Raw genomic sequence first — 21,490 nt, forward strand, 5'->3', positions numbered from 1 at the left:
TGTGTTTGACGAATGTGGACCCAGCAAATAAATTTATGCCCTCTGGTCCAGGTCCAGCAAAATGTTGCCAGCAACATTTTGAAGTGTTATATTTATTTGTCGAAATGATAGTTATACAAGCTACTTACTTTATTTTGTGGTGCACATGTATCTTCACCCCCAATGCAAAACCTGACGAGAAACTATAAACGCATATATTATTTTTTCTTGGCACAGAGAGAAAAAATTTAGTCTGGCTCTATCATGATGCATATTGGCTGTGCGCCCTTAACCATTACCTCATTAAATTGTCCAAAAATAACTGGAAACCATGTTTGTCCTGCTGCTTGTCTGCACCAACAGCCTATAGTCCAGACTGAGAATTCCTGTTTAAATAACTGTTCTATAGCTAAATGCTCATGGAACAAAATGCTACTTATTCATGCATGATGAAATTAATTGACACAGCTATTTTTATGGCTGCAGGAAATAGCACATGGGTGCATCAATATCATCTACTGGCGAAAACTGCTGACCTCAACAGAGTTAGCATTCATCCATCTCTAGAAATCCTTCGTGATATGCAAGCATTAATGAAAGGCACACACATTTTCATTTGAGAACTTTATTCGCAGTCAATCACATGGGATAGCTAATGAAGGCTAAAGTTTAATTCTAGCAATACTTCAGACACTATGTTTGTTCCTTGGTTACTTTTGTGGTTGTTCTTTTTTGATTATTTTTTGTTTTGGCATTGACATCTTGACCTTCACATCTTCATCTTCAAGCATCATCTTCAGCCTCCTCCTCAAATTCGCCCTCCTCTTCGGCAGTGGCATCCTGGTACTGCTGGTACTCGGACACCAGATCATTCATGTTGCTCTCTGCTTCGGTGAACTCCATCTCATCCATACCTTCACCTGTGTACCAATGCAAGAAGGCCTTACGGCGGAACATGGCTGTGAACTGCTCAGAGATGCGCTTGAACAGCTCCTGGATGGCTGTGCTGTTGCCGATGAAAGTGACGGCCATCTTGAGGCCACGGGGTGGAATGTCACAGACGGCGGTCTTCACATTGTTGGGGATCCATTCTACAAAGTAACTGCTGTTCTTGTTCTGGACATTGAGCATCTGCTCGTCGACTTCCTTCATGGACATGCGCCCGCGGAATACAGCTGCGACGGTCAGGTAGCGGCCGTGACGTGGGTCGCAGGCAGCCATCATGTTCTTGGCGTCGAACACCTGCTGGGTGAGCTCGGGGACAGTGAGGGCTCTGTACTGCTGGCTGCCTCTGCTGGTCAGGGGGGCGAAGCCAGGCATGAAGAAGTGCAAACGGGGGAAAGGCACCATGTTGACAGCCAGTTTGCGGAGATCGGCATTGAGCTGACCAGGGAAGCGCAGGCAGGTGGTGACCCCGCTCATGGTGGCAGACACCAGGTGGTTCAGGTCTCCATAGGTGGGTGTGGTCAGTTTCAGAGTGCGGAAGCAGATGTCATACAGGGCCTCATTGTCAATACAGTAGGTTTCATCTGTATTCTCTACGAGCTGGTGGACTGACAGGGTAGCGTTGTAAGGCTCCACCACTGTGTCTGACACCTGAGGACATAAGACAGAATCTTTCTTCAGTCTCATGATCTGAGAGGACAAAACCTGAGGCAGGAAGAGCTAAAATTAAAATTCTTCTGCTCTATCACAAGAGTACGTTACCTTAGGAGAGGGCACGACACTGAAGGTGTTCATGATACGGTCGGGGTACTCCTCACGGATCTTGCTGATGAGCAGGGTTCCCATACCGGATCCAGTTCCACCACCAAGGGAGTGGGTGAGCTGGAATCCTTGCAGGCAATCACAGCTCTCTGACTCTTTGCGGACCACATCCAGGACTGAGTCCACCAGCTCAGCTCCCTCTGTGTAGTGACCCTTGGCCCAATTGTTTCCAGCACCGCTCTGGCCTGCAGGGAAAAAGAGACATATGAGCCATCTTTACCTCTGCTCATAAAAGGCTTTAGTCATTCAGTATCATGATTACATTGCATTATTCAACCCACCGAACACAAAGTTGTCAGGTCTGAAGATCTGCCCAAAGGGTCCAGACCTCACAGAGTCCATGGTGCCAGGCTCCAAGTCCACCAGAATGGCTCGCGGCACGTATTTACCTCCTCCGCAAGAAAGAGAAAAGATAGGGAGAGAGAAAACATACCAACTCAATAATGCGGAAAACCACATTCTTGGATATTATATGAAACATAATGTGAGAAAATCCATGCATGACAGCAGCCACGAGAAAATAATTACATGTGAAACTGCAGAATTAAATGGCAAATCAGCTGTTCGGAAGATAACATACCTGTAGCCTCATTGTAGTAGACACTGATCCTGTCCAACTGCAGGTCACTGTCTCCGTGGTAAGTCCCTGTGGGATCGATGCCGTGCTCATCGCTGATCACTTCCCAGAACTGCAGACACAAAATGGAAGGTATCACATGACAGTTACTTGCAAAGAAAGTACGCATGTATCCGTTAGCGATGCGGTTTATGGGACTGGGGACTTTAAATGAGGAAAACAGCAGTGGGTTTGCATTTTTTGGATTCTGATGAAAATGACAGGGTTTTTTCCCCTTGCACTAACCATATATTAACCCATTTAATACAATGCAGCTGTTAATATTTCCATCGAGTCATGACTTAGCAGAATGCAGCTCTTTCAGATGTAAAATGCAAAGGAGGGAGTACAAAGGGGCTACAGATCACTCTAGGGGCAACACTGAAAATAAACTCCATTTGCAGGCGGTCACACTACACTGAAGACACTGATTGTCTTCAAATCTGTATTCATGTCGTTACTCTTTAAAGACCACACTCACAGTGCGCGTATGCATTAAATCCCATAAGCGGGTGCGACTGTTGCATACGCAGGCAGCCATTTGCGTGCACATATTTTTTGTGATATCTTCCAACTATGCCTTTTTTTTAGTGTCATACAGCCTGCGATTTTCTGCTAACAGCAGCAATAGGAGGATTTAGAGTAATCTGGATAAGCAGGCCGTATTGCTGCTCAGTACTTAAGAGATTGGGAGTCAGCTGTGGTCTAAGTATCATGACATTTAAATAAGACCATGTAGAACAAAAAATGACCAAGTGACCTTAATAAGAGAGACATCACAGCAGGGTGACAAGAACAAAGAGCCGAAAAAGAGCGACTAAAAAGATGGACAAACTGACAGATATTTGACAGTGACCTGGTAGATGACTATCGGTAACGAATGAAAATAGGCCCAGTGAAAGAATGAGGACAATAAGCAGGAAAGCAATGCCACACCCTGACCTAATTCACCACAATGTAGCTCTTCAGCAATTCTGTCAATCATATCCACTGGACATCTGAGTCAATGAGTCCTGGGGGAATGGAAGCAAATGAGGATCATCGCTGCCAGTGGTTTAATACCATACTGGGCAAAACTAAGGCACAAATCCATGCTTTAAAAATTAAGATGTGTATAAATTTACTGCATGAAGCTAAATTGCACAAGCCTAAACATACACATCATTTACTACAGTTTGCATTCTGTGCTATGAAAATTCATTAAAAGCATACATAATGATTATAAGTCGTTTTTATTTCCTGTAGATATTCTTTCGAGGCATTACCGGCAATTGCCATACATTGAGAACCCAATGACTTCACCCACTGTGCATCAGCTGTTTCCTCCATTCCTCCCCCACCCCACCCCTAATTTGGTTAGGAGAGGAAATTGATTACAAAGACAGGCCCTGCTTTGCAGGACATTAAAATCTCTGTCAGCAGAGCATCACTGCAATAATGATGCATCCTGTAATATATGGGTTATTAGTAATTTGGTATTTTTGACTAGCAGGGTAAGATTCCTGTGTGTGTTTGAGAGGTCCCACTTAAACATATGCTGTCTGTAGCAAATGATCAGTTGTAAAACAAAAGGAGGCAATATTACAGGGATAATAACGGGCCCTCAGGACATGGACTGTAGCAGACTGCAATTGTTACTGTAAGACTGGGTGGGTGATGTTAGCCTATTGTACTTGTGAGGCAGACTGTAATTCCCTATTAAATACAGTAAAAATACATTTAGAAAATGAAAAAAGCGAGTATATGAGAGTGTTTCAATGCTTAAAGCACTGATTATGTCTTTTAGGAAATGCGTTTTAATTGTCTTTTTAAAGGTAGCAATTCATTCTTCACCAATTATCCATGCCACACCCTTTCTACAGCCCCCCCTCCTGCTTTCTCACAGGCTGAAACAGCAGTCTGCGTCTACACCCTGCAGGAATAAAAATCGAATCAATATAAACTATTGATTCATCAGTCATATGGGGGAAAAATAACCAGGCCTCCCATCCCTTCTTCTACTCATTGTCTAAAATACCAGCCATATCTGCCTGTGCAAGACAAAGAAACCAGTGCGGAGTGCGTAATACACTGACTGAGGGGCTCTGACAAGTGAAGAATAGGCTGATTTTTTTTCTTTCTGTTCCCCCTAGACAATGTCTTGAGGTCAGCTGAATCCTCAACAGTTGAGACGCAGACACGCCCGGTGTTGTGTGAACAAAACCCGTCGAGACACAAGAGCCCCGTTATACCGTTATTTCAATGTGAGTAAGCACGGTCCGCTGCTCCACACCCACCCACCAGTTACCGCAGTGCACAAGATCCAGACAGAAAAGCACAGGAATAAACACCAACAATTGAGTTTTTTTCGCATGGTATAAGTGCATTTCATGATTTACGATGTGTAAAAATACAAAAAAGTATCATATCTATGAAAGGAATGGGTTTTTTAAAACCGTGCGTAATGAGACAACAGGAGTCCTTTGTCTTCATTTAATCAAACAATCAGCCACATAAGGACTTAAAATATGATTGTGTCCTTCATAATGTGCCTGTGGCGTTTCATCAGTAATATGATTTATTTTTTAAAAAAAATAAAGAATAAAAAATATTCTCAATATTCATATTTTCTTACCTTGGCACCAATCTGGTTACCGCACTGGCCGGCTTGGATGTGCACGATTTCCCTCATAGTGGATGCTAAAGTTTCACAACGGCGAATAGGCAGATCACTTGCTGAGGACGAGGAGCCGACCGTAGACTACCGTTAAAGTGCCGGACAATGCATTTATAACGCTGGAGCGTTTCCAGAGCGAGGCTGGGGCCGGGGGAGGGGGCGTGGTTAGACCCAAGACCCAGCTGCTGCGCGCAGGGATTGGCTGATAACACTGACCCAGAGCCGGGATGAGGAGGGGCGCTGCTGCAGATCAGGGAGTGGAAATAAGATCTAGAGATTGGCCAGAAATTTACCAGCTGGTGTCCAGAGAAACCCAGTGACATGTACTACAGCTTTTTCTTATGTCAGACAACACAAGCGAATAACCAATCAGCAGTTTTAAATCAGTCCTCTTACTGTAACACGCCCTGCAGAGGAGACAGATGGCAGGAATTTCAGTTTCAAGCCAGAGACGAGATGAGGTCAGTCAGCTCAAGCCCCTCTCCTCAGGGTCCTTTGTCTCACCACAAGGCCCAGTTAGTAACTGCTCTGAAGCCTTTTTCATCTCACTACATGCTCTTGATGATTCATCAAAAACTCTCTTGTCTCTAAAATTGTTGAGTCAGACTTTGAGGTGTCATTTGGCCATGTTCCTCTGGTGCATTTCTTTTAAAGGGCAGTTTCAGTATATTTAAACCTGTCCTCCATTTTCCCCACATCTTTGTGTGAGTGACTAATTAAATCAGATTAGATTAATAATTTTTGAAACTGGTCTGGTATTGAGTGATAGGGTTGCAATGTAACCAATTTACATCCACTAAAAACACTTGTTTTGCCACTGACATGCTCAGATTGTTATTTTAAGTGTATGCTGATGTTATTGAAAGGCCTCCTGCAGATGTGGACTACTTTGTTAGATAGTAAAGTCCTTTTTGTGTAACCAGAAACAGACCTGACATTATACCAACCACATTCAATTTTAAGGAACAATATTAATTTTATTAATATTAATCACCATCTCTGGTTTGGCTAAAATGTAACCTTAACCCTTTGAAACCTGGATCGACATCAGTTTTCTTGCGCTGCATTCAGACGCCGCTCTCAGGCATTTACACCTCTGAAATGTGAGCAAATTAGCAATTTGGCAAAAACGTGGCAAAAATGTTGCAAAGGTGAAAAAAGAGAGAGGTTGAGAGAGAGGTGTGAGTTTTGTAACTGCAATTTTTGGGCTGTTTCTGGTTAAACAAAAATTATTTATTTTTAACAAAAAGGTTGACCTCTGCAGGGACTCTTTTTATATTGCTGTTTAGACGCATATAATACCAATCTGAGCCTGTCAGTGACAAAAACAAGCACTTTTGGTGGGTGAGAACTGACACTAATGAGTGATCATACTGCAGCCGCTTGTGGCTTCAGCACTGTCCCTCAATACTGGACCAGTTTCAAAACTGTCTCTTTCATTAGTCACGTAAACACAAGAACATGGGAAAATAGGATCAAGGTTGATAAATATCAAAATTTCCCTTTAAGACCTGTGTACCTGCGTAGGCTTAGCACAGAAGCAAACCATAAAACTATTTGCAGTGAAGCGGCTTAATTATTTCTGATGTACATCTGTATAAATGTAATGTGAAACAGTGTATGACTTGTGATGTGAGAAAAATATTATAGAAATCTGACAAGAAAGTGAAATACAATGAAGTCTTCATCTGCAGATGGAGTCCAACTAGTTGTCATGGAAATATAGTTGCTCAAAATTTCTTTTTTTTTTATCCAGGCACTCCAAGGACTTCTCATTCATTATGGCTTAAAAGCCTCATTTTTAGCTTTGGAAAAGTGTTTGCAAAAACAATCTTGTCTCAAGGTCCATTTAGCAGGTGTTCTGTAGCTATAGTGTGTAGGATATTCACAGAAAAAGTGAGCTGACACAGCCTTATGATAAAGTTTGTTGAACACATGTATGTTGGTATGAAGCAGCATAAAAATGACCCTTTGCTGTCCGAGGCCTCCCAAAAACAAAGTTATACTGTAAGAATTGGATTGTTAATGATGCCAGTAAGCTACAGTTCTCTGTCCAGGGGACTGTGTGATTAAATATGAAGAACTGATCCTCGACTCAAAGCCTTGTTCGAATAAGAGGACAAATCTTTGATCCAAGCTCCCTTTATACCTGTGGTAAAAAGTCTGGGCTTGATGCTTGATGTTTGGTCAGAGTGGATCTGATGGGCGAGCTCGGCCCCTGATCCCGTCTCCGTCCATGCCCATGATATAATCAGATTAGAGTTTTAATAGTGGATTACAGAGCATAAACCAAACTCTGCTGCTGGGTGATTTATTATTTTTATGACATAGTCTGGTTCAGGAGTTCTTGACATTATATTTTATTGAAATTCCTTAAACTAAATATAATTTTACTCTGAATTTATTTTACAAATAGAAGCAGTCATAGCTGTGAGACTAAGTCTAATAACTATGCAAAACTGCATTTCAATTTTTGACATTAATACTGTCATATTTAAATACATTATACATGTTGGCGTGCACCAAGACGTTATTCCAGTGCAGACATCAATCATGTAGAGGAGCACTGTTGAGATCCATAAGTCATAAGTCAGTAATAATATTATGTTTTTATTATTCTGATGGTAATTAAAATGTCAGACATTTAATGTATGGGCAACTTCCTTTAAAAATCACAACATAAATATGGTAATCTGTTTTTTTTTTAGTCTTTCAATCATGTCCTTTGTTTCGTTTGTTCTCTCTCTGCTAAATGCTGCATCCTCTGATGTAAATCAGACATTTAATGCACAAGTAAGCTGTGGAATTTGTTATATAAGAACGTACATTCAGGCACAGTTACTGACTCTGCTGCGACAGCTGGTAGCTGATGCCTTGGGCGATGCAAAGATACCAAGGTCAATAAAAATCAACATTGTCAAATCATCTCTAACAGGTTGAATAAAACATTTCATAATGTAATATTTACTGAATACATCCTGTTGGCTGACAGACCAAAAATAGGCCTATACAAAACATCAGGTAAGAAGTACAGCACATGAACAAACAAACAGACAAATATTTGAAAGACTCAAGTATAAATATGAAATACAAAATGTTAAAATATATATATATATATATATATATATATATATATATATATATATATATAATAAATAGGTAAAAAAAAAAAACAAAAGACAAAAAGCTATTTTGGGGAGTGTTGAATTAAATCAATTCTTTAACTTTGTTTCATCTGTTAAATATTACATTACATTGAAGCACTGTGTTTTAATGGGTGAGGGAAAAAAAGATAACGTTGGTGTCAGAATCTGATGAAATGCCTAAATGAGGAGGGAACTTTTGAATTATGATACAGTTTTAATAGCTTTTTATTTTGGGGAGTGTTGAATTAAATCAATGTGTTTGTGGTCTGGTTGTTAAAAGCAATAAAGCATGGTCTTCAACCTGTGAATCTGCATTTATGGATATGGGATATGGCCAATATAATAATAAGATTAATCATGTACATTTGGTTTTCCACACATTCCTCCAAAGAAAGACAAAACCGTCACCAATATTTTCAGAAATAAAATTACATAAATTAAGCCTTACATAAATTAGATTCTTCACAATAGGGCAATGCCAAAATAGATGCACAACAGTTTTGATACAATCAAGGCAGAATTTTTTTTTTTTTGTCCGTGGGAGTGTGTGGCTGTGTGAGGAGATGTAGCCTATATTTGGATATCGATGTGTATTTTTTTTTTTTTTTTTGGGATGTGCAGTTGAAACGTCAATAAAAATATAGTTTTAAAAAAAGGACAGTGTGCAGTTATCACTGTTGACCCATGGTGTTGACCACTAGATGGCGTCATCGAGGCGTCATTGTTGTCATGAGGATGGGCGTGGTCACTGCACACTTCCCCCTGCTATCAGACATTTTTGCAATTCCAGTTGACGGGAAACGGGTCACGTCCTGAGCGTTGCAACAAGCAAACTGAGCTCGATTTATTCCTAAAAAAAAGAGGGATTCTCTATTTGTATTAACGGGATATCGGTGAGTGTAACGGATCAAATTTGTTATGTAATGCAGTATGAGCTTAAAGCTGAGCTGTTTTCCGCCAGCGTAGTGACGTCCTCGCCCCAAACCCGCTGTCTTTTTTCAGCTAACTATAGCTAATGTTAGCATGCGAGATAGCGGTCTTTGCTCGGTTTTACATTTGATGAGCTGTATTTCTGACGTTAATCTTGCTTCTCTGGCTATGATAACACATGCTCTTTAAAAAGAACAGGATGTTAATTTGACTGCCCTGTGTTGGGGTTGTTGTGAAGGGGAGGGGCGGTTTGGTTTTCTGTAAAAAAGTGGGAGCTTTAGCTTGAATGATTGACATAGACATGTGTTAATTGTAGCCTGTTACTACCATACTCTTATCTGTCTTTGCATCCAAACAATCCATCGATCAAATACCAAAACTTTGAGGTCATTTTGCTCAAATATAAACGTGTGTGACTGGTGAATATCTTACATTATGGTTGCCATCAGTCACTGCAAAAATAGTGTTTGATACAGTCATAAATCAGGGATATTGTTTATCTGTTGAATAGTGTTGCATGTTCCCAAAGATAAACATTTTAGTTTACAGCATTTAAGTGTTTTTGGTAATGATTTCAAGGGCTATCATCTGGGATTTTTTTTATGTCATAATACTTGTGTGAGTTGCTGTGCTGTAAATTCCCAAATAAAATCTAATCAAAACATATACTTAGGAATCCAGCTTTCTGGTTTCATATATCCATTATGCAAGGGACTGCTCGCTATTTATTAGAGGGGAGGGGGTGGTAAAGTAATTTTTAAATACTGGGAAGGGAGTAATGTTTTTGATTCGGCTTAGGGGAGGGACATTCAGATTTAAATGGTTGTATTTTGTTTTGTTTTTTTAAATACCCTTAGAACCTCAAAACCTGCATGGGGGCTTTAAAGGCGTGTTTTCGGCAAAAATCCCTCAAATTACAGCAATTGCCATTGCCAGGAACGGAAATATGGTTATTTATGGTGTAGAAAGGGGCATGTATTTACCTCCAATCTCTCATGGAGGCTCAAGGAAAAATGCGTCTACTTTTATAAATATCGTACAGTCCCCTAGTATTCCAGTTTTTTTAGACTCAGATTACAATTATATCCAAGAAAACGTGTTGTAATGTTCATATTTTGTCAAAAGTCTGGCTTTATTTTTATTTTTTATTTTTTTACACAAATCAGGAGTCAAGATGTTTTACACGTGTGGACCCAATGAAGCCATGGTTGTGTCTGGTAAGATACTTGCCTCTTTTGTTTTGCCTAGATCTCATAGTTTCATGGTTATTTCTCGCAATAAAGTAATGTTAGAAAAGTTGGGTATTGAAATGCCTCTGCCAGCATGTTGATGTTCTATTGTTACAAACTTTCAGAAAGTCATTGTACTGTGTAGGTGTAGTAATAGTAGTTCTGTGATAAAAGCTTTGTTTACAGTGGATCAGTGAAATTACATCATGTGATTTAACCGTCACATGTCTTGTGATAAGATTGTATTGAGCAACACTTAGAGTCTGCTGTGAAGAAGGAAATTTCCGGCTTGCAATATTATGTAGACTATCATGAATAATTTGCACTACTCATGTTGTTGTAATACAGAATTGCAAGTTAAACTGTGCCCTACATCCAGTTACTGTATACGTATGAATAACTACCTCTATGTTACTGAATGGCAGTGTAATGTTTATGTTTTGTGTTTTTTTTCCCCCCTCAGGCTTTGGCCGCTCTCCTCCTCTAATGATTGCTGGTGGAAGAGTGTTTGTCTTCCCATGTATTCAGCAGATCCAGAGGTGATCATGGTTTCTGTATCTCTTTTATGTTTTAAGTACAACACAGCTGCCTGATTTTGTCTGTTGGTCAGCAAAAAAGGGGTTTGTTGTTACATTTTATGTTATTAGAGGAGACATGATTTGCAGATATATTTTCTTCTTGCTGAATCCATTACCGGGCAGCTTGTCATTAGCAGGATGGGGGAGTGGTTTTTGTGGACAATAATTGACTTAAATTCCTCTGTCTCTCTTTTGCTGAGCCTTCTCATTCTTGCTCTTTGTTATAACATCCATCCACATCTCCACCCTCACTGTCATTTTATGCCTTTTCCTTTCAGAATCACGCTCAACACCCTGACTCTAAATGTGAAGAGTGACAAAGTCTACACCCGCCACGGTGTCCCTATCTCTGTCACTGGCATTGCACAGGTATGCTTAAAGAATTGGATGACTGAAATACCATGAGGCTTTTATTAAATAGAGTTAAAAAGCTGTGGGGGGTTTTCACAAAAAAAACATTATTTTGCAAAAAAAAGGTTTTAATTAAGGTAATTCAGGGCCAGAATTAACAACATCGATACTGAAACGGTTACTCTCAGTTATTCAAAGTGGCTTTTTTACTCTAATGTAGAGGAGAGTAAGAGAAATAAGAGCTAATAATGACCAATTATAGTTTAAAAATGTAACATTAACCAAGGCTGAAGATCCAGTTTGACTAAAATATTCGTTTTACCACTGTACACCTGGATGTGTATACACCTAAGCTTCTCTGAAAAGACTCTGCCAGTGAACTTCGTTTCTTTGTTGGGGGTCTGGTAGCCGAGGCATTTCCCTCCTCCCCTCCTTCCTGTTGCACTCTTAAGTTCTCATGCATCCACTTTAGAATACATGCCACAGCGCAATGTTTGTATGACCTTTATGTTGTTTCAGTTTACACAACATAAACATAATAATAATAATAATAATCATCATCATCTTTATTCAAACAGCACTTTTCAAGCTTAAGCACAAAGTGATCCCAGATAAAAAGGTTTACAGAATAAAATAAGACGTCAGAAACCCACGTAGCCCCTCCCTGTCCCTTACAACAACCAAAATCAACAACAGTAAGGACATTAAAAGCACAAATAATAAAATAGCACTGCAAACAAAAACATATGAGGGTGTAAGTTCAAAAATACAATTTTATAACTGAGTAAAGTGTAAATAAGAGAATTAAGCTCATATAAGCTAATACATATTAAGAGTAAAAGAAATAACCATATGGATAGGCAGATAAGATGCTGATAAAAATGATGAAATCATATAAAACAGGTTGAACGCCAAAGTTATAGAGCAAACTCTTGACTTTAAAACAGGTAAAAGTGCAAAGTATATGGAAGTGCATAAAATAGTCACGTCGAAACTTAAAAAGGACCAAAGGACCACTCTAAAATGCAATGACAGTGAAGAATGTAACGCCATCAAATCAGAATTTTAAGGAAAGGCTTTCTTATAAATAAGTTTTCAGGAGGCTCGTAAAAGCTTCAGTGGAGTCTGCTGATCTCACGCTGAGGGGAGGACAGCAGTGGAGAAGCAAAGAGTACTTGTACTCGATGTGTTCATGGCAACAATATGTTGTTTACTAAGACATATTTACTCTTAAAATACAAATGAGTACAACACAGAAGAGAGAAACTGATCCCTGTTATAGTTTTGATCCTATAGAAGTATAGATGGTCACTTCTGGGTATTTCTGGCGTCATTTTCAGTTGTAACTATAATATATAAAGACATAAAATGAAACAACCCAACCTATCTGACCTATCTGTTGACTGATTTTAAGAACTGTGATGCTTTGCTGGCGTCTTTGAAACAGCAGATACTAGCATGGAAGCTAAACAATGTACTGCTGTGGATTAGGCCTCAGCAAAACATATTTTAGTCACCTAAAACAATCACTACCAGTTTAAGTCTACTCTATATTTGAATATTTGCTCCACTTTGCACAATAGGTGATCAGGGCAGAGGTAGACCAGCTAATCCACTGTTGGGTGCAGGAAAATGACTTTTTCTCAGTGGAGTCTGGCGTTTTTATATAGTTTCAAATCCCCATCAGTAAGGGCTGTCCCACAGCAAGGCAAATTCTAAATATAGCGTATAATTAAACTGATATTACTTTTTTGGGTTGGCCTTTTTGATGTGACTTAGAACTTATCAGTTTAGGCAGAATTTGCTCAGTGTGCTTTGATTATATGTACGTGACCTGGCACTTTTCCACCCAAAGTTATTGTAAATAAACATTGTGATTTGATCTATTGATGCTAGAATTGATCTTTCAAACGAAAACAGTGGTACCTTAAGAATCAATATTTTGGTATCAATCTGCCCACCCCTAAAAGCGACACTGGTCTAAAGAAACATGTCTCATGGTCTCTTTATGACTGATAATGAAGGATTTGCAGTCTGAATGGACGGAAACAATGAACAAAATATTATCAGGCAAACATTTTTGTCAGAGCACAATACTAGTCAGTTTCACTGGCTTTTGGGGATGTTGTTGAACTACAGGCTGTACTTTTGCATTTTCATATTGCCCACCAAACACGCCTCCACCTCAGACACAAAACGCATAGAGCTGATCAAGAGACACACCCGCCCCCCGCTCTCAAAGTTAGACCGCAGTCTGATCACACGTAACACTAGGTAGTTCTGATCCAACACAAATCAAGATTATATTACTGCACTGCCTATTTCTCACCTAAAATGTTTTTAGGAACATATTTAAATGTCGTGCTTCCCCTTAATGTTTGTGAATAGGAAGTCGGTGCCATACTACTTCTTGGACACCGAAAACAGAGGCTTTAAAAAATCAGATCAAACTGTAAAACTAAGCAGCGCTGGTCAAATATAAACCAGGATTCTGCAACTGTATTGCAAATTTCTTGCCTCAGTGTTTTCAGAAACATGTTGTGGCTATCTGAGCAACGGTAATACGAGATCGACCGCTGCCACTGTTTCATGTGGAACGGTTTATTGGCCTGATATGTACGTAGCATTCTGTTAGTTGTCGGTTTTCTACCTCCTAAACAAAAACACCCTTTTTCTCTGTTTTCGCTGCCCCCATTTTTTTTACTGCAGAGTCAGCTTAGATTTATGTGAGAGCTTTCTTTATGTTGGTTAAATACTTTAATTCTTGTGCTAATGGCTTACCTTTAAAGTCAGATAATGCCAGATTTTTACTGTTGCAAACCTTTTACTTAATATCTAACCTGCTACTCAACTTTTCTTTTCCCGTCTTTTTTCCAGGTGAAGATCCAGGGCCAGAACAAAGAGATGCTGGCCACTGCTTGCCAAATGTTTATGGGTAAGTCAGAGGCTGAGATTGCCCAGATTGCCCTAGAAACACTGGAGGGACATCAGAGAGCCATCATCGCCCATTTGACTGTGGAGGTTTGTGGACTGACCTTAACAAAAAAGTATTTCTTGACATTTTCCACCCATAAATAAGTGTCTGGAGGCGTCATGTTAGTAATTCATCCCTGACTTCACAAAGTGAATGCTAATATATAACTGAATATATCCATCTTTGCGTGCAGGAGATCTACCAGGACCGTAAGAAGTTCTCCGAGCAGGTGTTTAAGGTGGCCTCCTCTGACCTGGTCAACATGGGGATTGGTGTTGTCAGCTACACGCTCAAAGATGTTCATGACGATCAGGTACTTAATATCTTTTGGGGTATTTTCTGCCAGTGCTAATGACAAAAAACTGAGTATCAAAACACCAAACACTTATAACTGGAACCGCATAAACTAGAATGTCGCTGTGGGCCTTAAGTATTTTCATACAAACGCTTTTAGTCTCACATTATTTCCTCTGTTGCAGTAATGCACTTAAGCGATTAATATTGACTCACTGTGTCTGACTCAACAGAACCCCCATTGCTCTTAACATTAGTGATAAAATAGGTCTAAGAGCTTCAGTGCAAACCACACAGTCTCTTGCTTTTGTTTGCCTAATGCACTGCCTTCCCTTTTGCAGCTCGAGTTGTGATGGCTCATATTCGATTGTCACTGTTTCCTCCCTTCTCTGTCTGTGTCTCGCAGGACTACCTTCACTCGCTGGGTAAAGCCAGAACAGCCCAGGTGCAGAAGGATGCCAGGATCGGAGAGGCTCAATACAAACGAGATGCTGTCATGAGGGTAAAATCATCTTATTTCCTCATCTCTATCATTCTGCCTATTTCATGGTTCCCATGGATCCCGACACAGCTTTAAAGGGCATTGAATTCATTAGTCTAAAAACATAAGGCCTTAATTGGCGTAAACATTTCTTAAATGAATCGAAGTCTTAAAAATGCTCAGTAATTGGATTTAGGATATGCTTAATATTTTTTTAATTGTTTTTTTTGTATTGTAGAACTTCAAAATAACTCTTTTGTATTTATTTATTGTGAAATAGGAAATTTGCCAAATTCCTTTTGCATGACCATCACTAAAACATCATGTTTTAATATTACAATAAATATTTGAGTACAGTTGTCCCTAACACTAAGCAATTGATGTCGGTTCATGTTTTCTTTTTTATTCAGTTTTTGTTATTGTAAAATTGGTCTTAAATTTAATGTCGAGTGGGATTTAAAAAAGATGTAAAACGTTTTAAATTTACCCTGCCTCAAGCTGTAGGGACCATGTATCTGCTCATATGAACCATCTGAAGATGACAATAATCCATCGTTCGAAGAGAAAAACCAACATTTCCTGTTTTCTGTCCTGCTACATTCTCTATACAGGAGGCGCACGCCATGCAGGAGAAGGTTTCAGCTCAGTATAAGAACGAGATCGAGATGGCAAAAGCCCAGAGAGACTACGAGCTGAAAAAGGCAGCCTATGATGTTGAGGTCAACACCAAGAAGGCTGAGTCAGAAATGGCCTATCAGCTTCAGGTACAGTCATCTGTTTGTGCTCTGATCTCTTGGGGCTACGCTTTCTGTCATTTGCATGTAATGTTAACGTTGGATGTTCAGATTAAACCCAAGTTTCAAATAATGAAGTAAACGTATGTAAAAGTAATCCATGTGAGCAAAAACCTCACGCTTCAGACTGTTATGAATGTTTCCAACATTTTTTTCTACTTCCGAGTTGACTTCAGATCGTGGCAGATTTCTTTATACGGTCACCTGCTCCAGGCACATTACTGCAAGTGTTTACATTACATACACTGCTACACGTAGCAACATGATTACGTGTAATGCTGGAATATGTCCAGTTTGAAGATTTTGGTTTGGAAGCTTTTATTGTTTTTGTTTTTTTAAGGTAGAAAATGCTGCTCAGTCATTTTCCCGGCTGCAATGACGGCGCAACAGAGAAACCAATAGCACAGATGTCTTAGATTTGTAAAAGCTGACCAGTCAGAGCAGACCAGGCTTTTTCAGGAGGGAGGACTGAAAGAGACAGGTGCCTAATGGAGCAATTCAGACAAGGAGTGATAATGTGTTATGTGTGCGACCCACCGTGGGAGAGCTAAAAAAGTAGCTGTTAACAGTAAGCAGCTAACTCAAAGAAGAAAAACAGTGGCTGCAAATTGGAAAAATAGTGAGATTCAGGAGCTCTCTGCCCTCTGAGCCGAGGACGAAACTGGCCACCATATAACAGAGTAAATGATTGTTATTGCCTGTACTTAGTAGCAGCTCTATCACACAATCTCTGTGTAAAAAAAAAAAGGGTTCCAGATCACAGATGACACCTGATCACTTTTCAGTGATTGAAGGCTGAGTAGTGTTGTTATTCCCTTTTTCTTTGTTTCCCTCGTCAGGTGGCCAAGACCAAGCAGCGCATTGAAGACGAGAAGATGCAGGTTCAGGTGGTGGAGCGGACTCAGCAGATTACACTACAGGAGCAGGAGATCGTCCGCAAAGAGAAGGAGCTGGAGGCCAAGGTTAAGAAGCCTGCAGAAGCAGAGCGATACCGACTGGAGAGGCTGGCTGAGGCTCAGCGGTGAGTGCTAGAGACACAATGCTCTTGTGTCATATAGTTTTGATGACCACTGATAAAACATAATGTGCAATCTCTCTTTCGCCTGGCAGCCTGCAGCTTATCATGGAAGCTGAGGCCGAGGCCGAGTCCATCAGAGTGAGTCCTGCTGCATGTTTTCCATGTGCACTTTCCCCTCGCTGTCTGTTCACATATCACATTTACCGAACATAATTACTTCCAGAACTTGTATTCCTGTAACCTTCTATCATCTTCTTAACTCTGAACATTGTGAGGATAATAATGCAAGAGTGTGTCCGCAGATTAAGGGCGAGGCAGAGGCTTTTGCCGTGGAGGCTAAGGGCCGTGCTGAGGCAGAGCAGATGGCCAAGAAAGCAGAAGCCTTCAAGCAGTACAAAGAAGGAGCCATGGTGGACATGCTGCTGGAGAAACTGCCACTGGTCAGTCTGACTCTCATAGATGAGTGAATAGATGAAGATAAATGTTAGAGCTGTGGGATAAAATACTGTGTGACTGTCCAACCTTGAAAACCCGTGAGTTTTTCATTTATAAATCCCATATAGTATGCTTATATACGTACATATGTTACTGCATTGTTTTTCAGACATGCATCCAAAAGTGAGTTTAGAATTGAATGCATAAGGAAAGCCCTGATGGTACAGTTCATTGAAGTTAATATGAACATAACCAACTATTAGACAATTGGAAAGGTTACTGTTAAATATTCACCCAATAATCAACATTTGGAGTAAATTATAATTTACAGTTCCATTCAGAAGTTGTAAAACCGTTAATTCCTCTGTTCGTTTTTGTCCTGCAGATGGCAGAGGAGATCAGCAAGCCACTGACGGAGGCTCAAAAGATCACTATGGTTTCCAGTGGCGGCTCGGATGTGGGAGCAGCCAAACTTACCGGAGAGGTGCTGGACATCATGACCAGGCTGCCCGCCGCTGTGGAGAAACTCACCGGAGTTAGCATCGCCCAGGTGAGCCGGAGCATGTGTGTGAGAGACTAACGTGAGACAGAACAACCGCAGCAGGTGGTTAATATCTGAAGCTTCTCTCGCTGTCGTTGCAGGTTGGAACGCCCGCCCTTGTGCGTTAAGAAGAGAGGGAGAGGGGAAGTTATCAGGAGAGGTGTCACTAATATTCAGACTAGGAGTTCCACATCTCCTCCTCGTGCCTATAACCACTGTAACAACTCTGCAGCACCGTAGTCTTGTCTGTGTGTATGCATGTTTCACTTGTGTCTCTTTTTAAAGTTTGTCCTTTTATGTGGTTTTCTTTCCATCTAAGCTGTTATGCTTTCTGCTGTAGGCAAAAGCAAAGCAGCTGTGAGGGATGCAAATATTGATAAAGCAAATTCTTTTTACCAGGAGACAGGAATTCCCATCTTTGTTGGTTTATACTTTACCTAAAGTATGCAAGTTTTTACTTTTTTGCTGCTGTCATCTGCATGGGGACTCGGTCAATTAGCTGTTATTAATGGGGTTTTTTTCACTTTTTAATGTAGATAAATAAAAAGTTTTGTGCCTTTTAGGCCATTAACTGGTGCTGAGCTCTTTATCGCAGCATCATTCCTCTAAGTCCTGCGTGAGTGTATTGTTACTGTTGTTTTTATCTACTAATAATTAACTCAACCTAGCATTGTGTTTATTTGATCTCTGTCCACTCATCCATGATAAAAAGACAAAATTGTGGTGTTGACAGTTTACTCTGCATGTCTTTTGTAATAACTGACAAAAGTGGAAGAATCAGTGGAAGAATTTTCTGTGTTTCAGAAAGGAGGGGAAGGATGTGGTTGATGGGAACAAGCCGAAGTGGTTTTCTGTTGAAAGTAATGAAAGTATGTTGCAGTGATAAAAACAAAAAACAACCGTGACTTCTGACTTTGCTGCAGTGTCTTCAAGAGTTCTGTAAAGAAGGACCATCACTAACTAAACTGCCTGCTGCTTATTGTCTTTATGTCTTTGCTGCCTGGAATTTTAACTGATTCATGGGAGATACAATGTTTTTTAGTCTTTTTTTTTTTAGTGTACTGATTTCCATAACAATGTGATGCTGAGTGTTATTATAGATTTTGACAGATTTTGCATATTGGAAGGTGTTGAATAACAGTTTGGCCTCTCATATCAGGAGCTCTTTTTTCAGACTTTTCTCTAACAGCCAAAAGTTTTCCAGCTGCCAAGCCTTATGCATTTTGTTATTGCCAAGTGCCTGGTCAAAAGTCCTCAACCGTTGAGTCAAGTTGACTTCTTTACTTAAGCCTCTTACACTTCTGTCAGGGAATTTTTCCACATATCCAACTGATCCTAAGCCATCGGCCATCAGTAGCGACGGTCGTAGATGAAAGCCAAATCAGTCTCTATATGTGTTGTGTGTTCTTGTGACTAATCTTTTACTTTCCCTTAAAGGATGTGTTGTTGCATGTCTGTACTTTTAAGTTGACGTGAGTAGTTTTTGCATAGCTCTGAAGTTGTATACAAGTAAAGTATTCCAAGATTTATCTATAGTGAAATGTTCTGTAATATCTATACAATAAAACATGGTTTAATCACTGAAACCTGTTGCTGGGTTTTATCAGTGGCGTCATTGAAGTGGCTTAAATTTCATTTAAGCCCACGTGGAGCAAAGAGGAGAATAATCGATTAACAGAAAATGAATCAGGGACTCTATAGTTGACCTAATAAACATCAGGGGTGAAAATTACAATGTCAATCGCAATACTATATTACATCAATTCATAGGACAACAAAACAATATTTGCTGATATCACAAAGTCTGCCAATATTTGATTTTAATTTGATTCTGTTCAGAGGCCTGTGATGGACATGAGACTATGTCATAAATATTGTCAAATATTCTGCTTCTTGATGCTGTTTAGCCTTTCATGTTTCACTGCAGTCCCAACCAATTAGCCTATATTTCCCATCATGCTGAGATTTGGACTGAGTTTGCAGATAAGTACTTTTCATTATCAATATAGTATGCAAATGTATAGCAAATATATCATACGTGCTGCTGACCCCTACTTGCATTACTGCGTTAATAATTTGAATAATCAAATTTAAACATAGTAAGTGATGCAAACTGTTTATATCTAGATAAAATGGTTCATAAAATGTTTTGCTATTCTGCAGTATTGGATGACCTACTGTAGTATGATTTTTTATGCTATTTATGACAGGGTATTTAAGCAAGTTTATGGTCAAGCTGTAGTTGGTAATTTTTATATAAATTACTTGAACTGTGGCTTCGTGCCCACAACCGAATCACAGCCCCGATGATATACGAGCATGACATCGCTCCCTCTCGTGTGATATCGCTTAAATATGACACGCCTCTACAAGCTACTGTATGTCGTTTTCAGCCATTTTTCTGACATGAAGTTTTGGACTTTTTTGGCCTTTATTCCCACTTTGTACACAATGACAGGTCTCTAAAAGCTATAAAATGTCGTTTTCAGCCATTTTTATGACGTCAAAATTTGTCATTTTTCGACATACTATACTATGCTGTTTTTGGCCATTTTTTCAACATGCTAAATTATTAAGTTTTGGGGCTTTTTGGCCTCTATTCCCCCTTTGTATACTATGAAAGGTCTCTACAAGGTATAAGATGTTGTTTTCAGCCTTTATTTTTGACACCTCCAAATTTTAAATGTTTTCGACATACTGCACTATGGAGTTTTTGGCCATTTTTTCGACATGCTAAATTATGAAGCTTCTGGCCTTTATTTCCACTTTGTATAATACAATGCATCTCTAGAAGCAATAACATGTCGTTTTCAGCCATTTTTATGACATGTCAAAAATTTGTCATTTTTCAACATTCTATACTATGGCGTTTTTGGCCATTTTTTCGAAATGCTAAATAATGATTTTTTTTTTGCTTTTTTGGCCTGTATATCTGTTGTGTTTTATACTGTTGCATACGTTATTGTAATTGCCTTTACACTCCCTGATCACAGCTTGTCGCTGTGGGACAGGGTATTGAGTTAGAGACAGGTGCGAAGAAGAGGTGTGGCGGAAGAGGAGAGAGAATCGAGGAAAGGAAGTACGGACGCTGCAAGATGCACGTTATGAGTGTCGCGCGCAGTTAAAAAGTAAAATCTTGAAGAGAATGGTAGTTTCTTTACTTGATTAAACGACACCACCAATTGGCGACGAGGGTGAGTGTTTCAGTGCGGAGCCCACCGCCTTTCGACTTGTTGGTGACCCGCCGATGACGATCGAAACATGGCGAAAAATCTGCCAGACCGCCTCAAAAATGGAGAAGGTGACCAACAGCAACGCAAATGCTTCAGATGTGGCTCTCAGACTCACTTGGCTAGTGATAAAAGTTGCCCAGCTACAGGAGGGAAATGCAACCACTGTGGGGGAAAAGGACATTTCGCCAAGGTATGCAAATCGGGAGTGAGTGAAGTGAAAGATGTCATAGTACCAGTGTTAGCTGTGCTCTGTGTCCATGATGTCAAGTTTTTGATAAAATTACCTGTAATGTCAACATTAAAGCTCCACAAGGAAATCCTCACGTCCTTGAGGTAATTGTAGATACCTGTGCTTCTGTATCTATACTGCCAGATACAGTTTGCAGGCAGCATTTTTCAAACTGCCCACTCAAAGAACCTGAAGTGAAAGTGATCACTTATGCAAAAGATGACTTACTTGTTATTGGC

At 39.9% G+C, this 21,490-nt stretch overlaps 2 protein-coding genes across 4 annotated transcripts; one reads left to right on the forward strand and one right to left on the reverse strand.

Annotated features, from left to right (window-relative positions):
* Window positions 1–588: 588 nt before the first annotated feature.
* Window positions 589–5,104, reverse strand: tubb5 (tubulin, beta 5). 2 transcript variants are annotated; one of them, XM_042489371.1, is made up of 5 exons: window positions 4,977–5,104; window positions 2,327–2,435; window positions 2,028–2,135; window positions 1,687–1,931; window positions 589–1,575 (listed from the first exon to the last, which is right to left on the reverse strand). In XM_042489371.1, the coding sequence occupies exons 1-5, from the start codon at window positions 5,031–5,033 to the stop codon at window positions 763–765; spliced, it is 1,332 nt and encodes a 443-aa protein (XP_042345305.1). In that variant the 5' UTR covers window positions 5,034–5,104; the 3' UTR covers window positions 589–762. The 2 variants fall into 2 exon arrangements, with proteins under 2 accessions (XP_042345305.1, XP_042345304.1); XM_042489370.1 differs by having other exon boundaries at window positions 2,028–2,138.
* A 3,833-nt stretch (window positions 5,105–8,937) lies between these two features.
* flot1b (flotillin 1b) lies at window positions 8,938–19,375 on the forward strand. Of its 2 annotated transcripts, none has more exons than XM_042489387.1 (13): window positions 8,938–9,057; window positions 10,261–10,311; window positions 10,787–10,862; window positions 11,180–11,270; window positions 14,130–14,273; window positions 14,420–14,539; window positions 14,927–15,022; window positions 15,613–15,765; window positions 16,635–16,816; window positions 16,906–16,951; window positions 17,116–17,253; window positions 17,634–17,798; window positions 17,891–19,375. In XM_042489387.1, the coding sequence occupies exons 2-13, from the start codon at window positions 10,269–10,271 to the stop codon at window positions 17,915–17,917; spliced, it is 1,281 nt and encodes a 426-aa protein (XP_042345321.1). In that variant the 5' UTR covers window positions 8,938–9,057; window positions 10,261–10,268; the 3' UTR covers window positions 17,918–19,375. The 2 variants fall into 2 exon arrangements, with proteins under 2 accessions (XP_042345321.1, XP_042345323.1); XM_042489389.1 differs by having other exon boundaries at window positions 8,963–9,027; window positions 10,259–10,311.
* Window positions 19,376–21,490: the final 2,115 nt, after the last annotated feature.

The sequence above is a fragment of the Plectropomus leopardus genome, chromosome 7, assembly GCF_008729295.1.
Source record: "Plectropomus leopardus isolate mb chromosome 7, YSFRI_Pleo_2.0, whole genome shotgun sequence".
NCBI lineage: Eukaryota > Metazoa > Chordata > Actinopteri > Perciformes > Serranidae > Plectropomus > Plectropomus leopardus.

What these genes read in the sequence shown, in the direction of transcription:
- flot1b (XM_042489387.1), top strand. Translation starts at nt 10,269, where the DNA reads ATGTTTTACACGTGTGGACCCAATGAAGCCATGGTTGTGTCTG. An exon ending in CTGTCACTGGCATTGCACAG is followed by an intron (nt 11,271 to 14,129) that starts GTATGCTTAAAG and finishes TCTTTTTTCCAG; the next exon opens with GTGAAGATCCAGGGCCAGAA. An exon ending in TCGCCCATTTGACTGTGGAG is followed by an intron (nt 14,274 to 14,419) that starts GTTTGTGGACTG and finishes CTTTGCGTGCAG; the next exon opens with GAGATCTACCAGGACCGTAA.
- tubb5 (XM_042489370.1), bottom strand. Translation starts at nt 5,033, where the DNA reads ATGAGGGAAATCGTGCACATCCAAGCCGGCCAGTGCGGTAACCAGATT. An exon ending in ACCTGACAACTTTGTGTTCG is followed by an intron (nt 1,932 to 2,027) that starts GTGGGTTGAATA and finishes TTTTCCCTGCAG; the next exon opens with GCCAGAGCGGTGCTGGAAAC. An exon ending in GTGTCGTGCCCTCTCCTAAG is followed by an intron (nt 1,576 to 1,686) that starts GTAACGTACTCT and finishes TTATGTCCTCAG; the next exon opens with GTGTCAGACACAGTGGTGGA.